The sequence below is a fragment of the Falco rusticolus genome, chromosome 13 (genome assembly GCF_015220075.1).
Source record: "Falco rusticolus isolate bFalRus1 chromosome 13, bFalRus1.pri, whole genome shotgun sequence".
NCBI lineage: Eukaryota > Metazoa > Chordata > Aves > Falconiformes > Falconidae > Falco > Falco rusticolus.
In genome coordinates this window covers 11206333-11233197 of record NC_051199.1, presented here as the reverse complement: position 1 = coordinate 11233197, position 26865 = coordinate 11206333, and the positions used below count along the sequence as shown (strand labels likewise).

General features: G+C 40.3%; 1 protein-coding gene across 4 annotated transcripts in view; it reads right to left on the bottom strand.

Moving 5' to 3' along the window:
- NYAP2 (neuronal tyrosine-phosphorylated phosphoinositide-3-kinase adaptor 2) overlaps positions 1-26865 on the bottom strand; it is a 147110-nt gene that overhangs the window by 74327 nt on the left and 45918 nt on the right. For all 4 annotated transcript variants that reach the window (XM_037407461.1, XM_037407459.1, XM_037407458.1 and 1 more), the window contains one exon: positions 8521-8819. In XM_037407461.1, the coding sequence (XP_037263358.1) occupies positions 8521-8819 (299 nt within the window). The remainder of the gene's footprint in view (positions 1-8520; positions 8820-26865) is intronic.

Sequence of the window (26865 nt, the reverse complement as noted above, 5' to 3'; positions counted from 1 at the left end):
GATAATAAATGGATTTATTGACACTATAACCTTCCAGTTACATAGGGGCTGTCTATCAAGGTTGCAGATGAACCACACAGTGGACAAGAGCAGCCACATGATAGCTTTCTTCAGAAACTCTCTCTACTTTTTTAGTCTTTCTGGTAAAGGTTATTGTTTCAGACACCTCAAGAGCACAGCTGAAGTACTTCCAGGGCTGGGTTGGCTCTAAAAGCAGCCTAGTGACTTTCATATGCTGTGAAACCTGTGCTAATACTCCTAGATCACAGCTGACTGCATGAATAACTGGCTTACATTTCCTTCCCTTGTTGGTGCTTCTAGGGACTACAGTGACCCTATACAGTCAGCGACCTCAGCGTGGCAGCACCCTGGAGAAAGTCTCTTGTTCAGCATGCCTGCATTATACCCAAGAGTGCTTTGAGGTCCTAGATGGTTTGCTAAGTCCAGGGCAGAATGGCGTGAATTCACAAGTGCAGTTTGGATCTTGGGTTGCCACCAGGCTTATAATCTCTCCTGAGCCCTGAAACACTCGGGTACACAGTACAGAAAAGCCCCCACACTCAGCAGGAGTCACAAGCATTTAGCAGGGCTTACTAGCCTTAGCCTAGGGCAGGCAGCCTCCTTCTGTACTAGCTGCATTTGCAGTCAGTCTGGTGAATCAGCACAGCACTCTCTGAACTTGCATTATTAAGACTTTTCCATTATCAAGAACATCACAGCTTCCATCACCCTTGAGAGCAGAGAGATATCTGTACTGCAGGGGGGCTACACATTTAATTTTGTGCTTTTTTACATAGGTGCAGTATCTCTCAGCAAATGAGCAACACCCTAATTTGAAGAGAGAGATGAGGAATATATAAAGCAACTCTGTTAAATTAAAAAGAAGAAAAAAAAGGACACTAAGTACACAAGATAGACTAGCACAACGTAGCTAAAGTACCAACTGCCAAGTCTTGGGCACAATGCAATTCCCAAGTGGGTAACTAGATCTTCGTGTCTTTTACCACTGCATGGTCTATTTTCTGTTCAATGCTTGCAGCTTCCATTAACGTTAATGAGTATGCATATGTGCCTTGAGGGTAAGAACATACTCCCTCTGTGGCTTCAAAACTTGTTTATAAATCCCTCCAAAAATCACATTGTGCTCATTGCTCTGCGCAGAAAGCTATTATAACAGCTATAAGAGTGGCTGCTTTCATTCCTTCCTTCGCCCTTGCCCTCCCTTATCTAAGGGACCAGAAAATAGACCTGGAAAGATGAAGGGCTGCAGGAGGTGGTAGGCAGGAAAGTAACCCAGCTCTGGGAGCAGCAATCTGAAAACTGACAGCTGCAGGGAGGGACAAACTGAAAGATCAGCAAAACCAAAGAAAACCAAACCCCCAAACCACTGAAAAACCACCACCCATCCCTCCACCCCTTGAAAAGCAAAGCCTCTGAAAATCTCTACGCTATTAAATGCTACAGAATAGACCCAACTCTTTTCTGTGTCCTTCCTGCTACAGGTCAGTGGGAACAAGCTGCTTCAGCAACCAAAGGGGCCAAGGACAGCAGAGGGGCTGCTGGGCAGCCCCACAGTGAAGTCAGGCCAGTGCTCTCCTCCAGCCTTTTAACCACTGCAGCAGCAAGGAGGCTGCTGGGATGCAGAGCTGGACAAAGGGAAGGAAGGTCTAGGTTTCTAGTAGAGACTGAATTGCTCTAGTGCTGCTGAAAGCACTGTTATCCATCCCTGTGCCAGCTGGACGTGCAGGGCAGTTCTCTGGAGTCTCGTATGGTAGTTAAAAGCCAGCTCCACCTCACTCTACTGACAACAGGGCATGTGCTTTCTGACGCTGGCTTTGACTTTTCCCTCTATCATTGCCAGCTGCCTTCTCCCAGTGTGCAGTTTCAAGTTAAGCCCCCTCAAGCCTCACATTCCCCAAGAGATACATTACAGTGTACAAAAAAGAATGGGTAATGCAGCACTGAGATCGAGAATCAGATTCAGGTATGTGAAGGAAAACAGACACTGCTTTACACGTGGCTGAATACCAGCTTGCATTATGCCTGTATAGCTAATGTGGACACGAGCTGGAGCTTTCCATGTGTCAGAATGCTGTGCTTAAAATACAGAGCAGGCTGTAGGAAAGAGGAAAATGAGCTAAAAAACATACAGTGCACAACACCCAAACAGTCAGGCCTCTCAGGCACAATGGCACACAGGGGCTGCAGCTGAGCAGCTGGCTGAGGAGCCCATGCCCTGGGAGGATGCTTCGGAGGCTAGACCTCAGAAGGCAGCACACCCCATCTTGGCACAGCCACACAGCCTGACATTTCCCTGTTCACCAACCCACACCCCAGCATTGCAGCAGCATCTCAAGCCACAGTGACAACTGGCCCTCACTAAGAGGGAGCACACTGCAAAAGCCATCCACGTGAGCCCCATGCTTACTGCGTGGGGCTCTGACAAACTTTGCCACAGGATGCTTCTCACCAGACCTGCCCACCCCACTCCCCTGCCACAGCTCCTGCCCAGCAGCCAGGCGGTGCAGAAGCATCTGTGTCTCAAAGATCCATTCCTAAAATATTGCATTCTGCTACATCAGCGCTGGGTTGTCACATCTGGCAGGAGGCCACGCAGATAGCCCAGAAGCCGTAGCATCTTAAACTGCCCACAGCTATACCCACCCGAACTCATCTGTCAGTCGCTTTAAGACTCATTAGGTCTGAATAGGGTGCATGAGTGATATTTCTTCTTTTAGTAGGCACAGATGAAAAGATGTAGGAATAAGACCTGGCTATAAGTAAGGACATGACATGGTTACTGCAGAGGACACTATTTCAAAGTTCAGGTTAAATACATTATTGGCTAAGGTAGGAAATAAAAGGAAACCAGCACTATGCAAAAAACAGCAAAAGTGCTAAATCCCTTCAATCCAAGTTCAGTTTAATGAGAGTAGCAGAAGTTCAAGTTTACAATGCAGAGTCGCCAGTCCAGCTGACAGAAAACTAGATTTATGAGAGAGACCAGCTGGACTGCAACCCCAGTTACAGTTACTGTAATTGTTTTTCTCCAAAGGAAAATTTTCCTTACAAGTTGCCCATGTTTAGACCTGGCTGAGCAACAGAGAGAGGTTTCTACTGCACAGGCTTAGAAAGCAGCAAGAAGAATATCTTCTTCTACACATGACACACAGAAGGAAAACACTAAACAAATTGAATGGGTTCAAGAGGTGGGGATTCCTGCAACCATTTTCGTATCAGACAATTTACCGTGGGCTCTGGCAGGATCAAAATTACAACCATGAATAGCATTTTAAAAATGCTGCTCTGAGTTTTAATTTGCACTTGGGTGCACATGTTTGAAAGTACATGCAAGCACACACAACTTGCATTTTCATGATACATACATGTGTATATTATGCATACAAAAATTGCATTATAACTATTTCATGTTCACATATTTATATAACGTAGTCGTCATCTGTATTACTAAACAGGATTTAAACAAAAAGCTGACTTTCAAAATGCAATTCACTTACAGCTCTTCATTTATGTTTGCACTGCAGTGGATCTGTAAACCTTTCTTGTGGACATGCAGTGTCCACAAAAAACACTGCTTGAGGCTGGTTACATTCACCAATTATACTGTTTTATTAATTCCTTTTTCTGCAAGATTGGGCACTGAAAGCACATCAATTAATTAAACTCCTGTGCTTTCTCAATAAAGAGCCTTTCAGGATCAAGATTAGATATGTCTTCCATGCTGAAATATTATTTAAAATTACCCTTTTCAGTTTACTTTTTGCTTCCAGAGTGCAATGTATGGAGCACAGCTACATTTGTTTGCTGTTCCTACCAGAGTTTGAACACTCTGCAGAAAAGACAACCCACATTTTTAAAAACAACTTTCTAGAAATCTGTCAGAGAGAAGAAATGCATTGGGTGGAAGGCGTTCAGTGGGTGCATATGAGAGGTAGCCAGAAGAGTAAAAAAGGAATATTGAAGCATAAGAAGGAACACAAGCGTGGAAAGACAGCCACAAAATTATAGTCGTTAAGGAGAATGAGGCCTTCAGGCTGGAGAGCACTCTTTCAGGCAGAGCCAAGATAGACTGGGATGAAACAGCCAAACCAAAGCATTATGACACTGCTGCACAATGAGACAGGGTTAATACATGTCATTGCAACTTAAAACAAGATTCTCACACTCCCACAAATTTGGAAGAACACTTATAACAAAAGTGTACAGATCCAGCATGGCTGTTACTGATGCTATTTGTGCTTCAGGAGGAAAAGGTCTTTTAAGCTCATGACCAAATTTCTTCTGCCACTTCTGCAGTAAGGTCAGATTCATATTCAAAACATAATCTAATGTTATGGTAGTTATTATGATGGGATGGATTCAATATTTTGACTTTACCGTGATCAGAAAAAGAACAAATGTTACCATCAGTAACTGCTTTTGTTTGTATAAATTGGATCCTTATCAAAAAGCAAAAAGTAAACATATTTAATAAAAATGAGTGGTGAGGCTGCCCTTGGTTGCCTAGGAAATGTAGCAAATTCCTTTTCAAAGTAGCCACAGGGTCAGAGAATAGACATTATAGTCTGAATTATTCTGCATTGCCATAAAAAAAATGAGCTGGGAACAATTGTGTGACAACTCCTTTGTAGAGATTCCACAATAGTTGGAGAAACAATAAGGTTTTTCATCATTGTTTTCCATAGTTCCTTGAAAAAGCTGTAGCCATTCAGCCTGCAAATACCACATATACACACAAATGTGTGAGACATATGCATACACAAATATTTGGGTACAATACGGACAGCAGTGACTGAAAGTTAAACCTGAGTGTTCTTGGACTTGAGTTTCGAAAGACCTCCCTAAGAGAACAGGAACATTGCTTCTTATGGACTATCTCATCTGAAACCGGAAGACAAGGCTTTACTATTCCTTGAATTCCAAGACTGCTACTAGAATGAGAACTATTAGATAAGGAAAAACTTTACCACTTGCACATAAAAACCAGACTGGCAGAATCAGAGCTTCACAGGTTTCTTTGACCTAGGAACAATTTCAGATACTAAATTTGCCTGGAACTAATTGTAGAGCAACAGTAATAATTTCATATTCTGGGACAAAGCTGGTTTAATGTTTCTATCAATTCAATACTGCAGGTAATTGACTTTCATCTAGTGCTGCTCATCTCTAGATATACTCATGAACGTATGACCACGGTTTTTATATAAGTATTGCTATGCTAGCCAGATGATGACTGTGAAAATTCTTTCATCAAAACAAACTTGTTACCTTGGAGTGCACAGGTGATAACAAAGCCTGTCCTGGTGACAGGAAAGCATTTCAGAAATCCAGCCTGTTCACTCAAACACCGTATCGTACCACCTTTGAGTATATCTCAGACATTAAAATATGATTGGTTACTTCAAAAAAACCTTACAATCTGATCTTACTTTATATCTATCAAACTCTTTGATGAAACCCCTATAAATCTGGCACATATAACACCACATACATACAAACAGGGCAGATACTCTGAACAAACTAAAAAATGATATAGTTCAAGGGTTCTGTCAATTCAAAATCTCCAGGAACTTCATGAGAGTCTAGAAGTGCCCATTGCTACACCACATATAAACCAGCAAATTGAATATAATACAGGTCATATATGAAGTATCACATTGATTCTCAATATTCCATGAAGGTATTTAGTCACACATTGTACGCATTACATTGTATGAATTTTTATGCTAGTGATGGAGTATTACTCATTCATCAGTTCTTTACAGAGATCATGCTATGAATATTCAGCTTTTTATTAGAATAATGATTCCAAGATGCTCTGCAATACTTAGTACTATGGGGTAGTAGTACCATTGTCAGTGAACACTATTACAATACCACGCGTGTCACTCATAACCATCATGTGATGGGACTGATCAAGCTCAACCTGAGCAGAGCGGGAGGAGACAAAGGGGTACTTGGCCTTGGAAACAGAAATGTCAATCAATCTCAACTTTCAAAATCTGTCAGAAGGGCCATGACTACATATTACATCCTTGATGTCAAATATCAGATGGCAGGAGGAGATGAGGGAAAGGAAACAAAACTTTCAGAACCTTCCGTAATAATAGTGCTGAAGAAGACCTGGCTCCATGAGGACACACGCTGCTTAAGGAGTCTGCCATAACTTCTGTGAGATTGGTAAAATACTTGGATGCACTTCAGTTATCATTATCATTATTGCTACTTTAAGGCTGTCAAAGTCTTTTGCTTCTCTGTAAATGAGGAAAAGGGCTGGGGGGTAGATGTAAACCAGACCTCATTTCTAATCATCCTAGAGATATGCCAAGGTCAGCTATACTAAAGAGCACAGTATACTGTGTGACTCAATGCACACTTGCAGGAATATTCATTAAACAAGTTAGAAAACGTTAGAGCCTATCTTACTGCCCTGTCTGCAAAACAAAATCAATTTAGCTTTGATAATTCTGGTTATGCAGACTCAGGAAGAAATAGTGCTAATATATATTAAGGAATTTTTAAAATATTTTTAAATATAATTTTTTTTTTAATACTTCTGGGTAACTTAAAAGCTCCCACCTTTCACCTCAGAGCATATCAGACTGAGAAGTTTGTGCCTTGTATTCTTTTGTATTAAATATAGGAGTTGAGAGACTTTCTGCTATGAGATTTTAAATCTGTCTGTGGCACAAATCTGAATGGTTTCTGTGTAAGGCTTGCTCCAGTAAAATTGTGGTAAACTGCTTTTATTAAGGGAAGCTACTTAATGCTTGGATTTGTCATATTAGTCTGTTCAGTGGGCTTAATGTGATAATGGTCACTGTAGAGGTCAGGCTATGGAAGTAATGCTAGGTGTCATATGCAAAATAACTACCAACAAAAGCATAAATAAATCTACAGTTTCGTTCAGTGTTTGTGTTCAACCTTGCAATTGTAGACACATGTGCCAGCAGTTGAATTACACATTCCTTTGCATCCTGATCACTGATGATTGTTTAAAATCAGATTTCCATAAAAGGGGTTGTAGCATGAATAACAAGTATTTCTGGCCACAACAACAAGTAAAAGGGATGCGCACTAAGAGTACAACATACTGCATGGGATGTCAAAACTGATATGTAACATAGCAGTGGGAAAGACCAGCACTGATCAAACCCATTTGTCCCTAAGGGTTCCTTCTTACAGTTCACACTGTGAAGCAGAGTCATCCTGATCTCTCCTAGCAGGGAGTACAGCAGGTCCTACTGCTGCACAAAATGCATTTCCAGCATGGAAGAAAGGAAGGAGAAGATCCCTGTAGTGTTATCTTATCTTTAGTAGTTCAGAGTAAGGAAGTGTCGTGGTTTAACCCCAGCCAGCAACCAAGCACCACACAGCTTCTTGCTCACTCCCCCTCACCCAGAGGGATGGGGAGGAGAATGGGAAAGGAATGTAAAATTCAAAGGTTGAGATAAGAATAATTTAATAAGGAAAGCAAAAGCCGCACACACAAGAAAAACAAAACAAGGAATTCATTCACTACTTCCCATCAGCAGGCAGGTGTTCAGCCATCTCCAGGAAAGCAGGGCTCCGTCACCAGTAACAGTTACTCAGGAAGACAAATGCCATAATGCTGAATGTCCCTGCCTTCCTCCTCCTTCCCCCAGCTTATGTACTCAACATGATGTCATATGGTATGGAATATCCCTTTGCCTAGCTCAGGTCAGCTCTCCTGGCTGTGTCCCCTCCCAGTTTCCCATGCCCCTCCAGCCCTCTCACTGGAAGGACCCAAGAATCTGAAAAGCCCTTGACTTGGATAAATGTTACCCAGCAACAACCAAAACCATCAGTGTGCCATCAACGTTCTTCTCACACCCAATCCAAAACACAGCACTACACCAACTGCTAAGAAGAAAATCAACCCTATCCCAGCTGAAGCCAGGACAGGAAGCGATACCCTTTTTCAACACATTTGTTTATTTTCTTCTGAATGCTGTATTGTCTGAAATGTAACCGGGAGGAATGGGAAAAGAAAACGTAGACTCATTTGCAAACAGAAAATTGGGCAATGCATTATATCATAGCGGGTACAATTTTTATCATTGGATGATATTTCCTTGTTGTAGAGGTTTAGGGCCATGCAGTATTCTTTGTGGAGGAGTACCCTTTCCAAAGCTGTGGTTTTCACAGTGCTAGTGATATAGTGAGTGGTATCAGCGCAGGTAACATTGTCCTACGTGCCATCTGACAGCAATCTCTTTTCCCCTTCATTTGAAAAAATTCAGCTCATTCCCCAGTATATAACAAGGCCATATAAGTGGTGCAGTCTGTAAGAAATGTCAAAGGTTGGCAATTATCCACTGGTCCAAAATTGAAAGAACAGTGATCTAGCGTATCTGTACTGGCACTGTCCCACAGACAGGGAAACATACAAGTAATTCTTAAAAGCAAGATTATCAGCTGGATAAACTTAACACTAGGTCACCAAAAACCTTTTTTCCAAAGAATTACAGTGTTTACCTTCGGTCCTGTCCGGTAGTTTCCCACTTTTACTTGTTGTTCCAGTGTTGACTGTTTCAGATGAGGTGCTCAGTTTGGTGCTGGGGTCTCGCTTAGGTTTTGGAGGCGGCTGCTTACGAGAGCTGCTACTTTCATCATCAGTTCCTCCAACAGAATGAAGAGACTGGGATCTCACGGTAAAGCCACTGGAGCAAGGATGTGGCAGTCTGTCCTGAGGAGCAGGCATTGTCATAAATCCCATGCGGAAATGTTTCCCCACATAGCTTCCTTCATTTCCTCTCACTACTTCTCCACCTATGCTGTAAGAGAAAACACACACATAAGTAAATGATCCACCTTTGACTCAGTTGTACCTGGAACCAGAGTCTCAGTTCTGCCTGTGATAAGTAGATTGTATTCTTCAATTTGGAAACAAGCAATGCTCTTAAAACAAGATGACTACTAGAATAATCTATTTTTAACATAAATTGCCAACAACTAAAACACAGATATACCACTATGCACTCACTAAAAATTTTAAAAGAAATTGAGAAAAGCTTTTGTTCAGGTTTCATGGCATTGTGACTATAGATTGTATTTAGAACAAATCTCAAGCCTGAGAAGTCAGAACTGAGTTTTAAGGAGGACAAGAGACTGCAAGTAAGGCAAAGAATATTGCTTTATAAATGCAACATTGTGTATTGATCCCCACTCCCCTGCACTTGTCTTTGACTACAGTCACTCAGGTACTTGGGGCTCTTGGGGTCCAATTAATCATTTTGATTCAGATTAAAGAATGGTAAGAGAAAGAAATGCTCTAAAAATTACTTGAATATAGGAAACTGAACATTCAATATCTCATCAAATCCACATGAAGCTGCAACATAAGCAGCATCAGACTAACAAGCGTAGAAGATGAAAAGGCAGTGGGCTGTGGGACACCAGGAAGAAAATAACCTCCAGCCACTCAGAAACACAGGTACAGAAGAAGGAAAGCTCAGCTGAAACAAGTGCTGTCCTACCAAGTAGTACATTGTATTGTGGATGGCAGGACTGAGAACCTGGTATTATTCCTGTATACTCATGCACACTTATCAGTTCTGATAAACAGCTCTTACTAATGCTTATACCGTAAACCTATAGCATATTTCAACTAAGGCAATTCAGTGACTATGCAAAGAAACTCAGCAACACACAGAGATCAACATGGGCCTGTTTGAAAGGTGGTCTGAAATGTTACCACCATGGGCATGTAGAAATGTCAGTATGTGAACTGTGAAGGCACAGAAAGCCCTAATTACCTCCTATTTCCCCGTCACGCAGCATGAAGCTCTAAGCAGGGTCAAGTCTGCTCCTCTGTAAGTTTCCTATTCAAAGTTGCCTTGGGCTGGTGCAGTTTATTTGGTACTGAAACACACCTCCTTCTTTAAAAGACAAGAACATTTTTCAACAGTTCATGTGAAGAGTGAGTAAGGTTTCATTCTTCAGTTATCATTCCCTGATAACTGTCTCCACCTTCTTTGTAGGAAATACTTAAGCTGTATCTAATTGTCCTAAAAGCATCAGACTGGCACCATGCAATGCACAACTTTGTGCATGATAAAACAGAACCTCAGTTTGCTTACTATAGTCCTTGCATTTTTTTATTTCCACTAGTGGAAAGGTCCACTTTCCAAACTGGTAGCAATGGAACAGGTCTAACCAAACGTGCCACACTCCAGGGACACTGACACCTACCTGCACATGGACACACACACGTGCATACATGCATGTCATGCATATGCATATACTGGTCCATGTTCATAATCAAGTTATTACCAAATCCTAATTGGCATCTGTTCCAGAGGGATTTCCAGCCAGAAGGATCAAGAGGTAGAATTCATTAGTTTGAAGATTAATAAAAAACCTGTACCTAATTTAAATGATTAACTATGCCTCTACTAATCTTTCATAAATTGTTCTGAAAATAATATAATCCTCTGACGCTGGACTACAAAAAGGGCCTGTCACATTATTTAAAGAAGATTTCTATCCAAACATGCTGAAGAACGTAGGTGGGGAGTCTGCTTCCTTCCTTAAGTCTATCGGATAAATCACGTTTAGCAAACACAATTTCAGTTCGTCATGTCTCTGACATTAAAATTCTTATCAGGTTACACTATTTAATCAGTACATTTACTTCACTGCTGCATGGACGTGTTTAAACCACACGCTATAAGGCAGTTTCTGTTCTGGATGGACTTGCACAGATTTCACGGAGGGGATAGGTTTCACCCTTTTCCTAGGAATACACGATACTGCGTTTATACGAAGCATGTCGGTTTTGCCAAAGTGCTGCATCTTGTATTCCAGAAATCAAAACTTTCAAAACATAAGTCCAGTGCCTAAAGGAGCTATCTCATTAAATAATTAAATCATGTCCTTTCTTTTTCCTTCCCGGAATTTTTTCATTCTTTACTGAATTCCTTTCAACATCATGGGTGAAAATCTGTTTTACTAGCTTTTGACACTTACTCCAGAATAAACAGCCTATAGCCAGGTCAGAGGGAGGTTGGATATACAGATAGGAACAGACCTTGCTGTTCTGCTTCATGGCTGAAATAAATCTGGTCTTGATATTCTACATCCTCTGCTCAGGAACTAGACAAAACCAGCAGGACACCATTTCCCTCTTGTCAGCCACTTTTAAGAGAGTCCATTTCTCTTTGAGCATAGGAACCAACCTTCAGCTGATGGTAAGGCACTGTAAACTCCAGGCCTAACCTCTAGTCTAGCCTCTAGTTCTAGCTCCTGGACCCCGGTCTCATCACAAAAGGCTGAGGATTGTTACTTGTGCTGGTAGTGATTCCTGAGTGTCAGGCAGCAGGTGTTTCCTAGGACAGCTTGACTAAGTGCAAGTGTAACATTGGGTGGAGTGTCAAGTTCACATCTCGGTAATACAGACTTAAATCCACCGTGGTGCAAAGAGAAAGGAGTCACTCCAGACTCATACCTGAAGCACAAGCACAAAAGCAGGATGGCAGACTTCAAATGTGGCATCCCCTTACCCTCAGGCAGCAGCGTGCTGAAGCTCCACTGGGACTCGTGCAATACAGCTTTGCAATGCACTGTGCTGCTGATGCTACATCATGAAACCAGACAGAATTAAAGGATTTATTTATGTAGTCCTACTGCTTGCAACCACAGGAGTTGGCTGGGGCTGGTATATGTCCCACTACAGCACAACAGGCTGAGAGAGATTTATATGCACCTTGCTGCATAAACGACTACAGAGACAGTGAGGGAAAGTAATTGTGTAGATCTCACTCCATTATTTCTGACAGGAAAGAGCCTGTGCTCCTCATTGTACTGATAATGAGTTCTATCTCATTTCAAAACTGTATTGAGTTGCTGCAAGTATTACACAGTTTATTAATATATATGGAAATACAGGTTTGGATTATTCCTCTGGGAAGTTTCAATTTGAACTTGGCCAGGTTCAACTGATTCTCTGACAAAGAATTATGTACAACGTTCAAATAACCGTTAAAAATGCAAGACATTTGTCTACAAAGAGAGACATGAATTATATGAAAACCAAGTTAATCATACAATCACTCACATTACACACTTACAGCAAAGCTGACTTTGTGCTGAAAATGCACTTGGGCATTTGCCTAGGTCTAGTGACTGACTGTGCAGTGGGTGGAAAAAAGGGCGTTGCAGCGGGGTTGGCTCCAGACACCCTTAAGAAGAGAGTTCTGAAGCAGCTCTTCTTTCAGAGACAGGATGCTACAGAACTTCTCCAGAGCCTACCTAATAAGTCCAATGTAGACCATCGAGTGTTGCCCGATTATATGCTCCCTCCTTGGCTGCACTGAAAGGTAAGCAAGCGAACTTCCCATCCTTCTTCCACGCGGTACTGGAATTGAGTTATTACAACAAACACCAGAAGAGTTGGATCTGCCTTTAATCAGCATTAGTGGATTTCAGCTTTCATTTCTAACATATGAACAAGAGCTCCAAGTGATGGATCTGATGAGTCTTGTTACATCTCCAATACAGGTTTTACTTGTCAGCTGAGATTTCTGAGGTCAGAACTGGCATAAAACCACACCGACCCTGCTGCTCTTACTTGCATTATCAGCCTGCCTGCACATAAACTGTAATCATCGCAGTCCTGGACACATTACAGCTCAGCTTACTGTGCTCTGCCTGCTCTGTTCTAACAAGTAAACACTGGAGCATTGACCAAACTACAGCACAGAATAACTGAATTGTTTATGTGTTTGAAGAACTACAGAAGGAAAAGTCTTTTATATTATTCATTTTATCGCAAGAGGGCAAGTTATAGAGGAAGGAGGACTAAATATTAAAAATGAACACAAAGAGTACTCCAAATGGGCAGAGTACGGACAAGGTCATTTCCACATTGCTTTGCCATGAGTCGTAATGTTCCTATTGACTAGGAATATATTTTCAAGTTGTTAAGAGGTTATTTTTCTTAGTTTTCTAACTTATCACTTTACTGAAAAATACAAGGCAAAGAAAAAGCAACCAGAGACTGCCTGCCTCAGTCGGTGCGGTCTCTTTCATTTGCACTGTTCCGACTTAGCATTGCAAATAACAGTTTTAATTTGCTGTGAAATTTCACTACTTGGTCCAGGCAGAAATTGAATTCATTCATGGAATCACTTCAATTGGAAGAGACCTTTAAGATTATGAAATCCAACCATTAATCTAACACTATCAGGTCCACCACTAAACAATGTTCCTGGAAATTTTCCTGGAATAATTCCTGGAAAACAAATTAATAGTTGTGTGAAAACTTTTGTTTTACTTGGTGTTACTGCTGTAACTATAAACAATGGTGAATAGTAAATCCCTCAGTGCAGTTGTAAAGAGTAGGAGAATGCCTGGGAATATCTAAGTCTCAAAAAGTAAGAATACCCTAGAGCTACATTTGCTTCCCAGCCATCTATCTACCCTTGTTCTCGGTATTCATCCAGAAATTCTCTTGCTGGTTCAGACTTACAATGGATTAATTTCATGCCTCAGGCACCAAGAACCACTTGGTAGTTCTTATCTTTGCACAGTTTCTGTTTTTCCTTCTGTGCTCCTTTACATGAGATTTTATGACTTTTTCTCCCCAAGTTCAAAAGGGGAACTACAGCTGATTGGAAGACTTGACCTCCTAAGCATGAGAAAGGGGCATGTACTCTGTGGGTGACGTGGCATCTTTGAAGGTATTTTGCCATTTCTTTGCTGTGATATACCCCAGTCTGGGACCACAGCAGGTTTGTGTCTACCAACATCCTTCTGAGTTTTGAAATTCCAGACAATCAAGAGAAGGCATTTCAATAGCACCTGCTCACTCCTCCTGCGCTTCAGGAAGACGCAGTCACAGGCACTGGCTTGTTAGCTAGCAGAAACTGAGCTGGGGGTCTCTGTAGGCTCCTGTGCAATAGTGGGGAGAACTATGAAATACAGAGCAAACAATGCATGTGGATGGCCAGTCGTCTTTGCTCTGGGGAGTTAGCTGCAAGCCCACAGAGTGCTACCCTGCCATGATGTGCAGCTAACCCATCAGGGAAGCCGTCTGAGTCACAGACTGAAGAAAAGTCACAGAAAATTAACTGTGATGATGTAGGAAGATTTTTATAAGTCCATCATAAAAAGACTAATCATCAGCAAAAATACAAAAGGAACAAAAATACTTAACTCAAAGATTGCATATGAGCTGGTTTGACTGAGCAAACAGCAGTTCATCCCTTGGTGCATCTACCTTTTTTAGGTTAAGAGAATAGCTACTGTTATTTTAACTACTTCCTTCCTCTTGCAGCAATGAACACCCAGCTCCTCTGTTCATATCAAACGTTCCGAGTATAAAGGGCTGAAATGGTTTTGAAATGTCTATTCCCCATCAGAATAAATTATACACACATATACTAAGGATGACACATTCTACTTTGTATCTGAGAAGCACTTTCAAGATTAGCATAAATTATATTTGTAAATTAGAGGTTGGATGCCAAAAAAACAGAAGATATACTATTTTTATCCCCTTAAACATGATTTCAGCAGACCATGAAATGTAATACTGAAGAAAGAAGGGCAGGATCACAATCATGAATTCAGGAACTGCACTGTAAATAAGGTTTTGCACAAATCTGCACCATTTTTGCTATAGAAATTAAACATACAAACAAATTACATGTCTATTTTTTTAATTATTATTTTTAAAATTACACTTCAGAGGTCTCTCTCCTTGTTTCCCATGAATGTACATACACAATTTTATTCTGCATTACTTTTCTGAAAGACTCCAGATTACTCACAATGATCTTACATCAAGATCCAGAGATAATACTACCATCCTTCTAGGTACAGGCTCAAGTGCGAACAAATCATGACAAAGGTCAAATTAAGAGTCGTTTTGTGCATCTGGAAGAAAACCTAAAGTGAGCAACTGACATGGTTGTGCACATCAGACATCTTGCCTCTGCCATATGCCTCTGCTTTTGAGGTAGATCAGGTGCTGCTTAACAAGTCAGGCCTCTCAGGACACAGAATACATTAAGCCTATAAAATAAAATTTATTCTTTTATCACACCTGTCAAACCCACAGGCCCAGGGTTTGATCCTGCAAACACGTAATGAGCTGACACTCTCTCTTTGTGTACCTGCATTATCACACTGGAATAACTAGGAAGCCTTGCAGAAATTGTTTGTCGCTTGCAAGTCTATTCTAATCAATACCACTTGCAGAGATGTGCCCCCATAGTCCAACACTAGCTTTTTTTCTAGGAGATCATTTCTTCAAGCCAACCTATATAAGTAACAGTACCCTAACAGCATCCTCTGCTGCTGTTGAGAGTCTGGCTCCTGCCATCTGTGACAGGACTGAATCTTGCATGCAGAAGGTTCTCCAGATCAAATAGAACCACCATGTGTTGTAGCTGCACCTTTGGTGAGCAACCAAAAGACACCTGTAATTCCTGTGCATTGCACAACGGATGATAAAAGCAAAACTAACCAAGATTGTCCACAACAGGTTTTCCATAAGATGCCAGATAACCTAATTTCACGTGATGATCTACTATGCTCCACAGCCAGCTATTTTTGTAATGCAAAAGGTTGAAAATGCTAGCAATAGTTGGGGTTTAAGAAACAAAAAAATCAAAAGCGAAACAAACCCAAAACACTTTATAAGAAACATTGATAAATAAAAACTATGTATGCTATTTTTACAACAAATTAACATAAGTTAGCTTGGAAAGGAGTAACCAAGGAGTAAGGACTTTTCTGACCCTCAGAAAACTTAACAAAAGTGTGTTTCATGAGTTTGAATAGAAGTGCAAGTACTACTTCTTCTTTCTACTAGCACTCCTGTCTTTAGTAGGTTGCCTCTTAAATGGGGGACTAACAGCAAGTACATTGGGCTGAACATTCACAACGGCCTGATGCTGCTTACCTCAGAGGACCAACAGTTACTACTGTATCTGGGGCACAGGGTCTCCAGTGCTCCAGCCCCGTGTATGACTGGTGACTAACTGATGCATATGGAAAGCTTTGTAAGTTGTGAATACAGGGGACACTTAACAGGCAGGAGTGAAAAGCGCTCTGCTTTTATATGACTACAGACATTTTTAATTTTGCATGGGAGATGCACAGCTAAAAGCCAGTAAATGAAAGCTCATATGTTCAGAGTCACCTAGAATTAGACATCAGCCATATGCAATGTTTAAACTGAGTGCAAATGCATGTTCACGTTAATGGAGTGGGATCTTGCATCCTGTCAAAAATGGGTGGAGCTAGAATAAGGCTGTGTTTTTGTCACATTCAGTGGAAGATCACACGGCGCAGACTCCACTATGCTCAAGTAACTGTGACTAAGTAAATATTTCAATGAGATATGGGATATACCTTACATAAAATATAAAATAATTTTTGTGGATTTTTGCAATGAAATGTTGCTTTGGTTTTGAGTGGAACAGTTCTAATGGAAAGAAAATATGTGAAAAGTAAAAAAAAAGCCTTTTTGTGAATCAGATGCTGAGAAAAGTTTAAATCCAGACAAATGAATGAAATGTTTCGACACTCCAAAAGTAGCAATTTGTAAACCAAGTGCACTGTGCCTGCTGAGATATTACACTGTGTCTAACCTTTCCAGGTTCGGTCTTATTTCAAACAGTGATTATACAGATGCTCTTCGAGTCCCTCAAGCAAACATGACTACTTTCCTTTTAAAATCCATACACAAATACAAGGAAATTAAGGTTTAAATAAATGCTTTCTATGGCCTCCCACCCCAAAGAAAAAGGAATTAAATCCTGACCTGGCAGCAAATAGGAAGAACAACATTTGTTTCTGGAGGAAAACCCCCCACAAATTTCACTTCAGCATGATCAGCAAAATGTACAGGGGTTTTTTGTTGTTGTTGTTGTTCAAATAATGACCTGAAACTCCAGTTATTCACGTAATTCTGCTGATAATATTGTAATTAATAACTCTCAGTCTAGAATATACTCCCTGGGCTGGTTTGTCTCTCTGTTTTCTTTTATAAAAGCCATGTGAGTAGATAAAAAGGGAGAGGCACTACCTGGTATACAGAGCTGGGGGGGAGGTCTCAGTAGCACAGTCACAGCAGGAATGAGACAGGGATGCAGGCTCCACTGAAGGGCCAATTTTATGCAAATGTTTTTATTTTGGCAGCTCCAGATCTACTATATTCATATAGGGCAATTTTGATTCCAGACATCTCAGCACATGGCAAAGCTCATGGATTTGCATTCTCTATATCCAAATATTCCAGGTACAATTTTAGGTACTGTTTTCGTAGATATTCAGGGCCAGTTTGTAGTTACTAAAAACACACCTACACATTAGTAATTTAAATGGGAATAAATTCATTTTAATCTAAGAATTCTATTTTTAATTGTTTATTTAAGGGGAATGCACAGTGCAATTTCCTACAAAACAGCACAAGGCTCACTTCGGTATTTTCCCCACGTACAATGTTTCTGTATGCTGAACTGGTCTTCACACAGGAAACAAAAAAATTTAACTTACTTCAGCTTACCCTACCCTAGCTACATAAATCTCTGCTGCATACATCACCTTACTGTCACAGATGCTGGAACTCATACACATCTTCACCAGAGGATCCTTTTTTGCATTGAAACAGTGCTGCTGGAGTCCATTGCCTTGACTTCACAGCTAGCATTACTAACCTTGTGCTACGAAGCATACATGTTATCATCTCTCTGTTCCTTCTGATTTCTGGAGAGAAGGTTTCAGCTCATTTGTCAGTCACCACTTTGTGATTTAACTGGACAGCACGAGTATCTGTCTGTGCCTCACAAAATGAAACAAAACCTCCAAAACCTAATTGAAACATTTTTCACAGGTGTGATAATCCCAGAAAACAAGAAAGGGAATCACTCCACACAGACACACTGGTCTCTCTCTTTTTCTTCCCTGGACAGTCTCAATTTGCTAAATAAAACTACATGAAATCCTGTACATCAGTACTGACAGCTCTCAGTGTCAAAGCCTGGAGAGGCTGGTTCACTAAGATATAAAATTGCTTCGAAAATATCTCTGCTTATACACTTCCAGCAAAGTGGTCTTTATTGCCACAACAGAATATTAATGTACTTCATACCTAAACTAAGAAATAATATAAAACAACTCCTTGCCTGTCTTGATGGGTTAGTTTCCTCACCAGGTTGTCAGAAGCTGGTTATTTGTTCAGAGAAATAAGCACAAAACGGACATTATGTTTTCAGAAATGCAGTTGATTTACTATTGCATGTCAAAGCATGTGAAAAACAAGTGTAATGGCCATATAGGTGGTTAAGACATAGTGATTTCAATCAGGACACTGAAAGAGAAAAGAGACTAGCCAGCAAAAATATAGCTTGCCCCAAGCACGCATGTACCCAGAGTACCCCTGAACCAATTCCACACTTAGGTCTCCCAATACACTCATTGCATGTCCATGTATTCCCTTTAGAAATCAAGGTGAATTGTCTAAATGCAAAGTACAGAAATTCTTTTCTCTTCTGAATTCACGCACAGAGCTAATGGGCCAGATCCAGTAATTCTAGCAGACTACTAAAAAGTCTCTCCCTATATGGGAATTTAACACCAGAGACAACTTAGCAATTAAAGCTGCTAATAAACTGCCAAAGTTGCCAAAAATCAGCACATGCTGATTTTCATCACTCTCAGAATTACTTTTACAAATGGGGATGTTCAGCTAATTATTATTTTTTTGTCACTGTTGTGTTGTCATTTATTTTTATTGCAGGGGTAGCTTTTTGCCAAATGGTTGAGCAAAAACCACGTCCGCAATCTCTGACACCAAAGGAAGGTAGTGCTTAAATGCTCCTTTAGTAACATTGTCCAAAGGATCATCACTACAGCCTAGGAAGCTGCAGTGAAATGAAAGTTTGCTAAATCAACAATAAGTAGGTTTTCCAAATTGTGAAAATCTGTGTGAGGATTTGTTTAGGCAATTAAAACATTAAAACAAAAAGTAAACACCCTTGTAACCTGCATTCAATGTTATAATGGTAAATTAAGAGGGGAACATACTCGTTTAGTTCCCTGCATGACAGGTGATCAGCTCAGTGCTGTTCATATGAAAAATGTGTAAACTCTCTCTGCTCCTCAGGCAGCCCTTTGGAGCTGTCAGTCATTGAGTGGCATGTTCCAAGTATTATCTGAGCTTGCAAGAAATAGTGCTTCCTGCGCACTGAGATGGTGAGCTGTGGCAACCAGGGTCATACAAAGTCTGGACCTCATTTTACAAAAAGATGACAAACCAAAAAAATAATGTGTTGCTGCTTTGCACCAAGAATTACTATTAAAATCTGTAAAGCTGCTAGTGGTAAATTTCAGTGTATGTACATTTCTAGGTCACTTAAGCCCATTTGAAAGGTCTTCTATATAGAAACCATAACTCTGACATAATATGAACAGCTTTTCCATCTTCCAATGTTACAGTGCAGGCAGCAGTCTACTTTAAAATAACTGAAGCCATTAAGGGGATCAGAGACACCTTGTATGTATCCATCAAGTACTGCAGCCCCAATCAGCTAGTTGACAGACTAAGCAGCACAAACGGATATCTGTATGTCTTTAGCAAGAGCAATTCAACTTTGCTCTTTAAAAAAAGAAAAACAACAAAAAACAAACAACAAAAAACCAACAAGAAAATACTGTGGTTCTCTGCTCCAGAATACAGGCTGCCCCTTTCCTTGCTCTGCTGCCCAGTGCCCACAATGGACACAGAAGCCTGCTCCTGTGTCCACAACGGACTGGCTACACCAGCACTCCAAGTTTCGTAATGCTAAGCTAAAAAAAAAAAATCCTTCAAGATGGTCTCATGATAAAAAGCTTAAATCACAGCAGCCTCAACCCAAACAATTTGGGGCCATTATTTCTAGTACTGGATCAGGCAGATCAGATACCTATAGAGAGATCATGACATCATCTCTTTTACTAACTGCAGTAAAGGGCTACTGAGTTCTAGGAAGGATGAACCACACTGGACTTTGCACACACACTTCTTGAATTTGCCTGGGAAATTACTTTCTAGGCTACCTACAATGGCATGCAAAAATGTTAACATTTCTGGTGATGACCAGCTCATTATTCTGATCTCTAGAATCTCGATATTCTATTTTTTACTCAATAAAGAGTGAGAGATAACAATTGGTAAATAAAGCCTATCAGCACCTAGTTAATTAGCCAGTGGATGCATTGCTTTACAACAAAAGGAGATTAGAGGTAAGAAAGACAGAAGCAGCACAAATACATTATTGCAGCTCTAATAAGCACCTTCTAGAATACATACAGAGGTAAAGGGAGAAACCAGCATATTTCCCATTGGGGGTTTTGAGTTATATGGTTACCTGTGGTCTTGTTTTCAATTTTTGATTTATACCCACAAGTAACAACACACTCTTAAAATGAAAGCCAAGCCTCCTCTGTAATCCTGCTGTTGGATTCTGAAAGGGAAAACTAAACGTAATCTAAGGATTGTGAGAGACTACTAGAGAAAAAAACTTGTGAAATCAAAACTATGGTGTTTTGAAGATGACTGTGAATGATCCGAGCTGAAGTTTTTAATCCATCCTCTGATATTAAAAGGGAGATCATATTTCACAGGCGTGTCCAGTAAAACCTTTAGGACAGCTTTGATTTAAGGCTCAGATCAACTTCAAGAGGGTTCATGAAAGAATAGTATCAAGGAAAGAAAATATCTCCCAAGGAGAGATTCCCTACTGTGGAAGTAACAAAACTGGCTTGTCTACTAGATGCCAGCATCTATAATTCTTGAAATGCAGACAAAACTAAATGCAAATTATAATATTTCATAATACAGAAGAGTTATTTATGCATATGCTTATTAATCTGTGTTTATTGCCCTTCAAGCTGAAGAGAGAAACAATTAGATCCCTTTTTAGCAGTAGTAGTACGGGGCATGTAGATATATAACTTTGATTTACAGAGTATGACAGGCAATCAATGTGCACCAGAGAAAGCCCATATCAGCAAAGAGACATGTCAAAGCTGCATTTGAATTTTCTTTTTTAGGACTGAACAGATGAGTGTTTCCTTCATGTTCTGAACACAATGGGATTGGGAAATAACCTGAATTTCAGGCTAGGAGAAAATGGATTGCTTCAAATTATAGGAAAAGTGAACAGTACTGATTTTATTCTCACTTAGCGTTTACCAGAAAAAGGAAAGCCAGACATATCCGTAAGTGTATTATTAGACCTTTTTACTTGCATACACCACAAGTAGTACAGGATTGACAGTTAGAAATCAACTCTTTTCCCACATTTTTCACTCTCATGACATAAACATTAAATATGGCTGATGAACTGAAAAGAAAACAGAAAGTCTATGGAATTTATTATATTTCTTTATGTTATTAAACAGAAACAGATCCAGGAAATGAAAGACCAAATTCCTATATTAATACTGATGTATTAATTAAGAGCAGTTAAAGATCCCATTTAAAAGACATCGATAATACTTCCATGAAAGATTTACAGCAGTTGTCAGAATATAAACCAACTACTTATTTCAGCTGGGAAGCATCTGATTGCAAAGTCATGAAGATCTCAGAGGCAGGGTTGTAGGAAGAAAACAACTAAGCTGTAACACACATCTTGCTTTTGAAACCAGAGGGTCAAATTCAGCATAATGTCTCAAGTTTGAAAAAAAACACTACAAACCTGAGAAACCTGAGCAGGACTACACTGCCCAGTTGCTGCTGTCCCATTATCACAGACTGTCACATCACATCCTTTGCCAAAGCCAGGCTTGGACCCTTCCCAACTAATACTTTATGTGCTTTGTCAGGACTACAAGGGTAGACCCGGGTATCAACAAACGGTACTGTTTTCCATAAAAATAAACAGATGTCAGCTTTTTTCCTTACAATTCAAGTCACTCACTGTGACTACAGTGTATATGAATAGCTGGCCAAATGACTAAGGCTGTCCCTGGAGAGGAGCCTCTGTGCCTTGCTGCATCTTGTGGCTCAGCAAGGAGAAGTGTGAGTCAGATGGGTCTTCTGAGCCACTTGGTCACCTCAAGGCTGTTCATCTGTCCTGCCTTTTAACTGCAAAGTGCAAGGTAATTGAGAGATTGTGGAGACTAAATTACCCACAAAACTAACTTCTTGAGATTCAAGCTTCCCAAAATTTTCTTTAGAGACAGAATTATACACACATGTATATAAATAAATAAAATTTACATATCTTATGCAGAAAGTTTCAGTTTCAGAGTGTGATTTTCCAATGACAGTGCTCCATTACATGATTTAATAATTCTATCACTATTCTTTGGAATCAATAATGACCATTGTTGATCCTTCTTGTTTTGCTGCATTTCCTATTTTTTTGTTAGCTTCCATTCCTAATGCGTTTTATTATTATTATGGTCTTTACCAAGTCTGTCTGTTACCTGCTCATTAGAACTTCTGTGGCAGAAAATGTTCCTGCAAAAAACTAATTCTAGTACCTTTCAAATTATTTTCAGGCTGAGTGAGTTTATAAGCTTAGATTATTATTATTATTATGGTGAGCTTGCAGTGATATGTTTGATAGACTTTGAATCTTGTTGTATTAAGGCAAAGGCAAATTCATCCATATACAGTTTTAACTTTATACTTGAAAGGCTGAACAAAAAAATAAGTAACACTAGATCCTCAAAGAGGTTTGCCTCCACTGCGGTTCAAAGTGACTAGAGGTCAATGGGCAAAACAACTTAGAGAGTTACTTTGTTAAACATATGAGAAGGATATATGGAAACCAGTGATACAAGCTTGTTCTGATGACTCTTACAATGGAAACACCCTTTGGAATTCTCCAAAGCAACGTTAAAATTTCCAAGAGCAGGTGTACAAGTGGTCTTAGTTAATATTGGTAATAAAACCACTGAGTAGCTCAGTGACTTGAACCTATAGCAAGCTCCAGCAACACAGAGGTTTTATATGCAATTTGAGGGCTGAGTTCCCTACAGAATGATTCCAGGGTTCTTATTCCACTGCTGCTATGACTATAAATATGACTATAAAATATTAGCAATGTTAAATAAAGTACAAGAGATTACATGAGGAACACCTTCCATCAGTTAACACCTGAGCCTCCAAGCTATCAAAACAGGTGTCTAAGTTTTTTAAAAAATCCTATTACATTTATTTACTAACACCTAAACAAACAAACAAAAAACCCCAAGAAAAACAACAAACAAAACCACAAAAAAAACCCACAAAAAAAAACCCAAAGAAAAAAGCTCTGAGAGTTTAAATAATCATAGCTGAAATGTTTACAGCATGCATATTTCCCCTGATTTGTTATTAAAAACAGCAGCAAAAAGATGACTGTGATTTTGCAAGGGCATGAAAAAATTAAGCAATGTCTCACCTATGACTTTCAACTAAATTTTAAGTACTGTGAGGCTTTTAATATAAATGGCCATTTTATTGCTAGCATTACAGATGTAGTCATCCTGATCTCCAAAAACGCCTGCCACTTTCTGGGCAGTTGTGTGAAATGTGTATACATTATTAACCACAGGACAGGTCATCTCAGACACAGAGCAATTACAGGCTATTGCAGAACCATGTGTTCTCTTTGGGTACCAAACTTTAAGGCCACAGGCCAACAGAGGCTCAGGATTGAGAGAAGCAGACTCAGCCACTGGCCAGCTACCCCTACCAGAACAACGTGGCCTCAACATCCACATCCTCCTTCCCCTTTCCCTACATTTATTTCATCTATACCATCTCCTGAGCCAGAGGCAGTGGGCATGTGTCCAGCAGGCAGCCTTGGCCCCCACGAGGCTCTTGTCTCCCCAAGAGCCGTAACAGCTCAGAAACACCGTCAGGCTAGCAAACCTGTACAGAGGGAGCTTGCCTTAACCCTAGTCATGCCTTAACGAGAAGATCATCTGCCTTATTACAAAAGGCATCAAATAGAACCAAGTATTTAGGAGTCAATGTCATGAGAGGGAAAACTGCTACTAAGTATTAACTTATCACTAGGTACCAACCAATTTCACAGAACACTAGCATCTCGTTAGGTTTAGGAATATAAACTGTCATCTGTTCAGTCCATTTATAAAATGTGGGAAAGCAGCAGGAAGCCTAAAGATTCATGAGGGCTTCCTGGAGAGAAACATCCACCGCTCTCTTTCTCATTTCTCTCAGCCTTTGATTTTAACCACATCTTTTCACAGCCCTTTTTCCCCCTTTCTGTATGCCCCTGTACTGCAGGACCACCAATCACCCTGTGCACTCTATGTTATGCACTGAGGGAACTTCTGTGCAAATGTCTAGCACCACTACGGTTCTGATGTTTTACAACAGTTGATCTTAATCTGGGAACAAGGGAAAAGGGGAACATGAGGAGCGCTGGGGAAAGTAAGGGCCACCCTTAAGTCTACACAGATAGATGCAGTTTGCTTTGGCAAAGAGGAGCTAGGCCTACAGATGTTGCTGCATGGCAGGACGATGGCAAGGACTTCAGAAGACCTGCTGAGAAAGTGAGGTCCAGTCTGTACAGCTGTCTTGTATAGTTATATAGTCTCATAGACTTACAGTACCTGAGCATCTCCCAATCATTTACTTATCTCTGTGGGATAACTACTGTTGCCCTGTTTCAAAGGCTGACAGATGATGCAGAACATACAGCTGAGCAAAAGCCTGAATACACATTCCATAACTCCCAAGCAGCAATCTCAAACTCAGAACCACCCTTCCTCTCTGTCACACTTCTGCTTTTCTCTGTGGTTAGAATTTCACCACTGAAATACACACAAATACTGGTCTGAATGCAGTGCAGCATGCCAGAAGACAGCCCCAGAGCCTTCAGAAGGGTGCATCACAAGCCATCACGGATCACTGTAATTCAGGACAATATTGTTGACACTATAAAGACCCCTCAACTCACTCTCTTTTGACACAATTGACAATGGCAGTCTCTCAGGAGAAGGCCAAGCCTTCTGGCCTGAGAGCACAGAAAGGGTTTGCAGTGAGGCCTCAGCCCTGGAAAGCAAGGGCAGAATGTGCTTTTGGCTTATCTACAGCTGTCATCTCGTTCTTTCCCATGTTGCTTTCCAAAGTTCCCCAGCACATTGGCAGGAGAAGAAAAAGTCTGATGATATGTAAAGTACAAGATATATACATAAAGGATAAAATAAATTCTCATGTCATCAATATGATACAGCCCTTAGCCAGCAACCTGTGAACAGATTCAACTATTTGGGCAATCCGCTCCTGACAAAAGATGTGACAGAAATGCAAGAGTGTGTCCAGTAAACGTGGTGAAGTGCCAAAGCTGAGGGGACCAGTAACACCTGGAGTAAAACAGAGACAGGTTATTTTGACTTTCAGAAGGCAGATAAGCAGGAAGAAGAGGAAGATGAGAAAGAAAGGGGGAAGTCTGGCCCTGAGCATGCTAAGATGCTTCATGGATGGATGCATATTTGCTGCACTGCAGATACACTTACACATAATAAACCTGAATTCATTAATACTAAATATTTACGCTCAGCTTGTAACTGGTCCAAAAAAGCAATTATGATACATCATGTTGACGGAGAGTATAAAGCCATTAAAACTTGGATCATTCACACAATATACTGTGTCAATGCACAGTTAACAGTAACATCCCTAGTACAGTACATTTAAATGGGGACAGTCCAATGCTTTCTAATAAAGCAATGCAAAATTTATGTTTTGCTGTGACACCTATACTGCAATGAGATCTCTTCAACTGCAAATATACTACAGTGAAAGCCATGAATATAATTTCAGTTGCCCATTAAATTTAGCACAGTTTATCTGGTAAACTCAGAGGGAGCTCTTGGGACTGTACTTTGGTTGCAATATTTTTCCAGCAGCCCAACATGTTATATGTGTCATTCACGAAGGACTTAAAACATAGAGATGAGCTGGTAGCAACAGCACCTTTAGCCTCATGCTGGCAGGTGAAGCCATACAAGGAGAGACTCTGCAGTACCCATCATCAGCCTGTTTCCAGTCCACTTGAATCTCTTGGAGAAAGAAATAAACAACAGTCATTCCTTGGTTGGAAAAGAAGAGCAGAGCTGTCAAAAGTCAGACCTCAGGATGTGACAGTCACATTCTGTTCTCTCTCTCACAAATAACAGTCTCAAGAGGTTAACCACGTGGTCTTTTCAAAAGTAACATGTTCCCTGCAGAAGACATTGTCCATAGAAGTGTTACTGTATATGGCTTCCAGCTCTTGTAACCCACTGGTCTTGGAATACAAGTCTGGTGAAGCAGAGGTAGTAAAGGGTTTTGAAATTACCAATAGCTACTTAAAAAATACGTGACCTAAAAGCAGTCCAAATACACTGCAGGGAAATTGAAACACAAGCTGATGACAGACATACTTTATGGGAAGTTGCTGTCCAGTTTGGCACTGAGAATACATTACTACAACAACATGACTTACACAAGTCATGGGTGTCCCCTCATTCCATTTACTCTTCTCTTTGGATAACCCTGTACATAAACACATGGTGCCACTGGTAAAACATCAGCTGCCAAGATAAATGGTAAAAAAACATAGTATTAAATCAGCCATTTTAAGGGCCCAGATCCAAAGACACTAATCCTTTCATCAGGATTCAAACTGGCAATATTCCATATAGGAGAACATTTGTTCTCTCTCTGGACTGAATATAAAACCCATCTGTTGAAGAGAGCAAACTCTCTTCTACTCTCAACTCCACTACTGAGTAAAGGCATAAAACATTTGCCTTCTGTTTGCCTTCAGAATCACCAAAGTGACCACAATTACAATGGTAATCCAATGACACTGTTTGGGT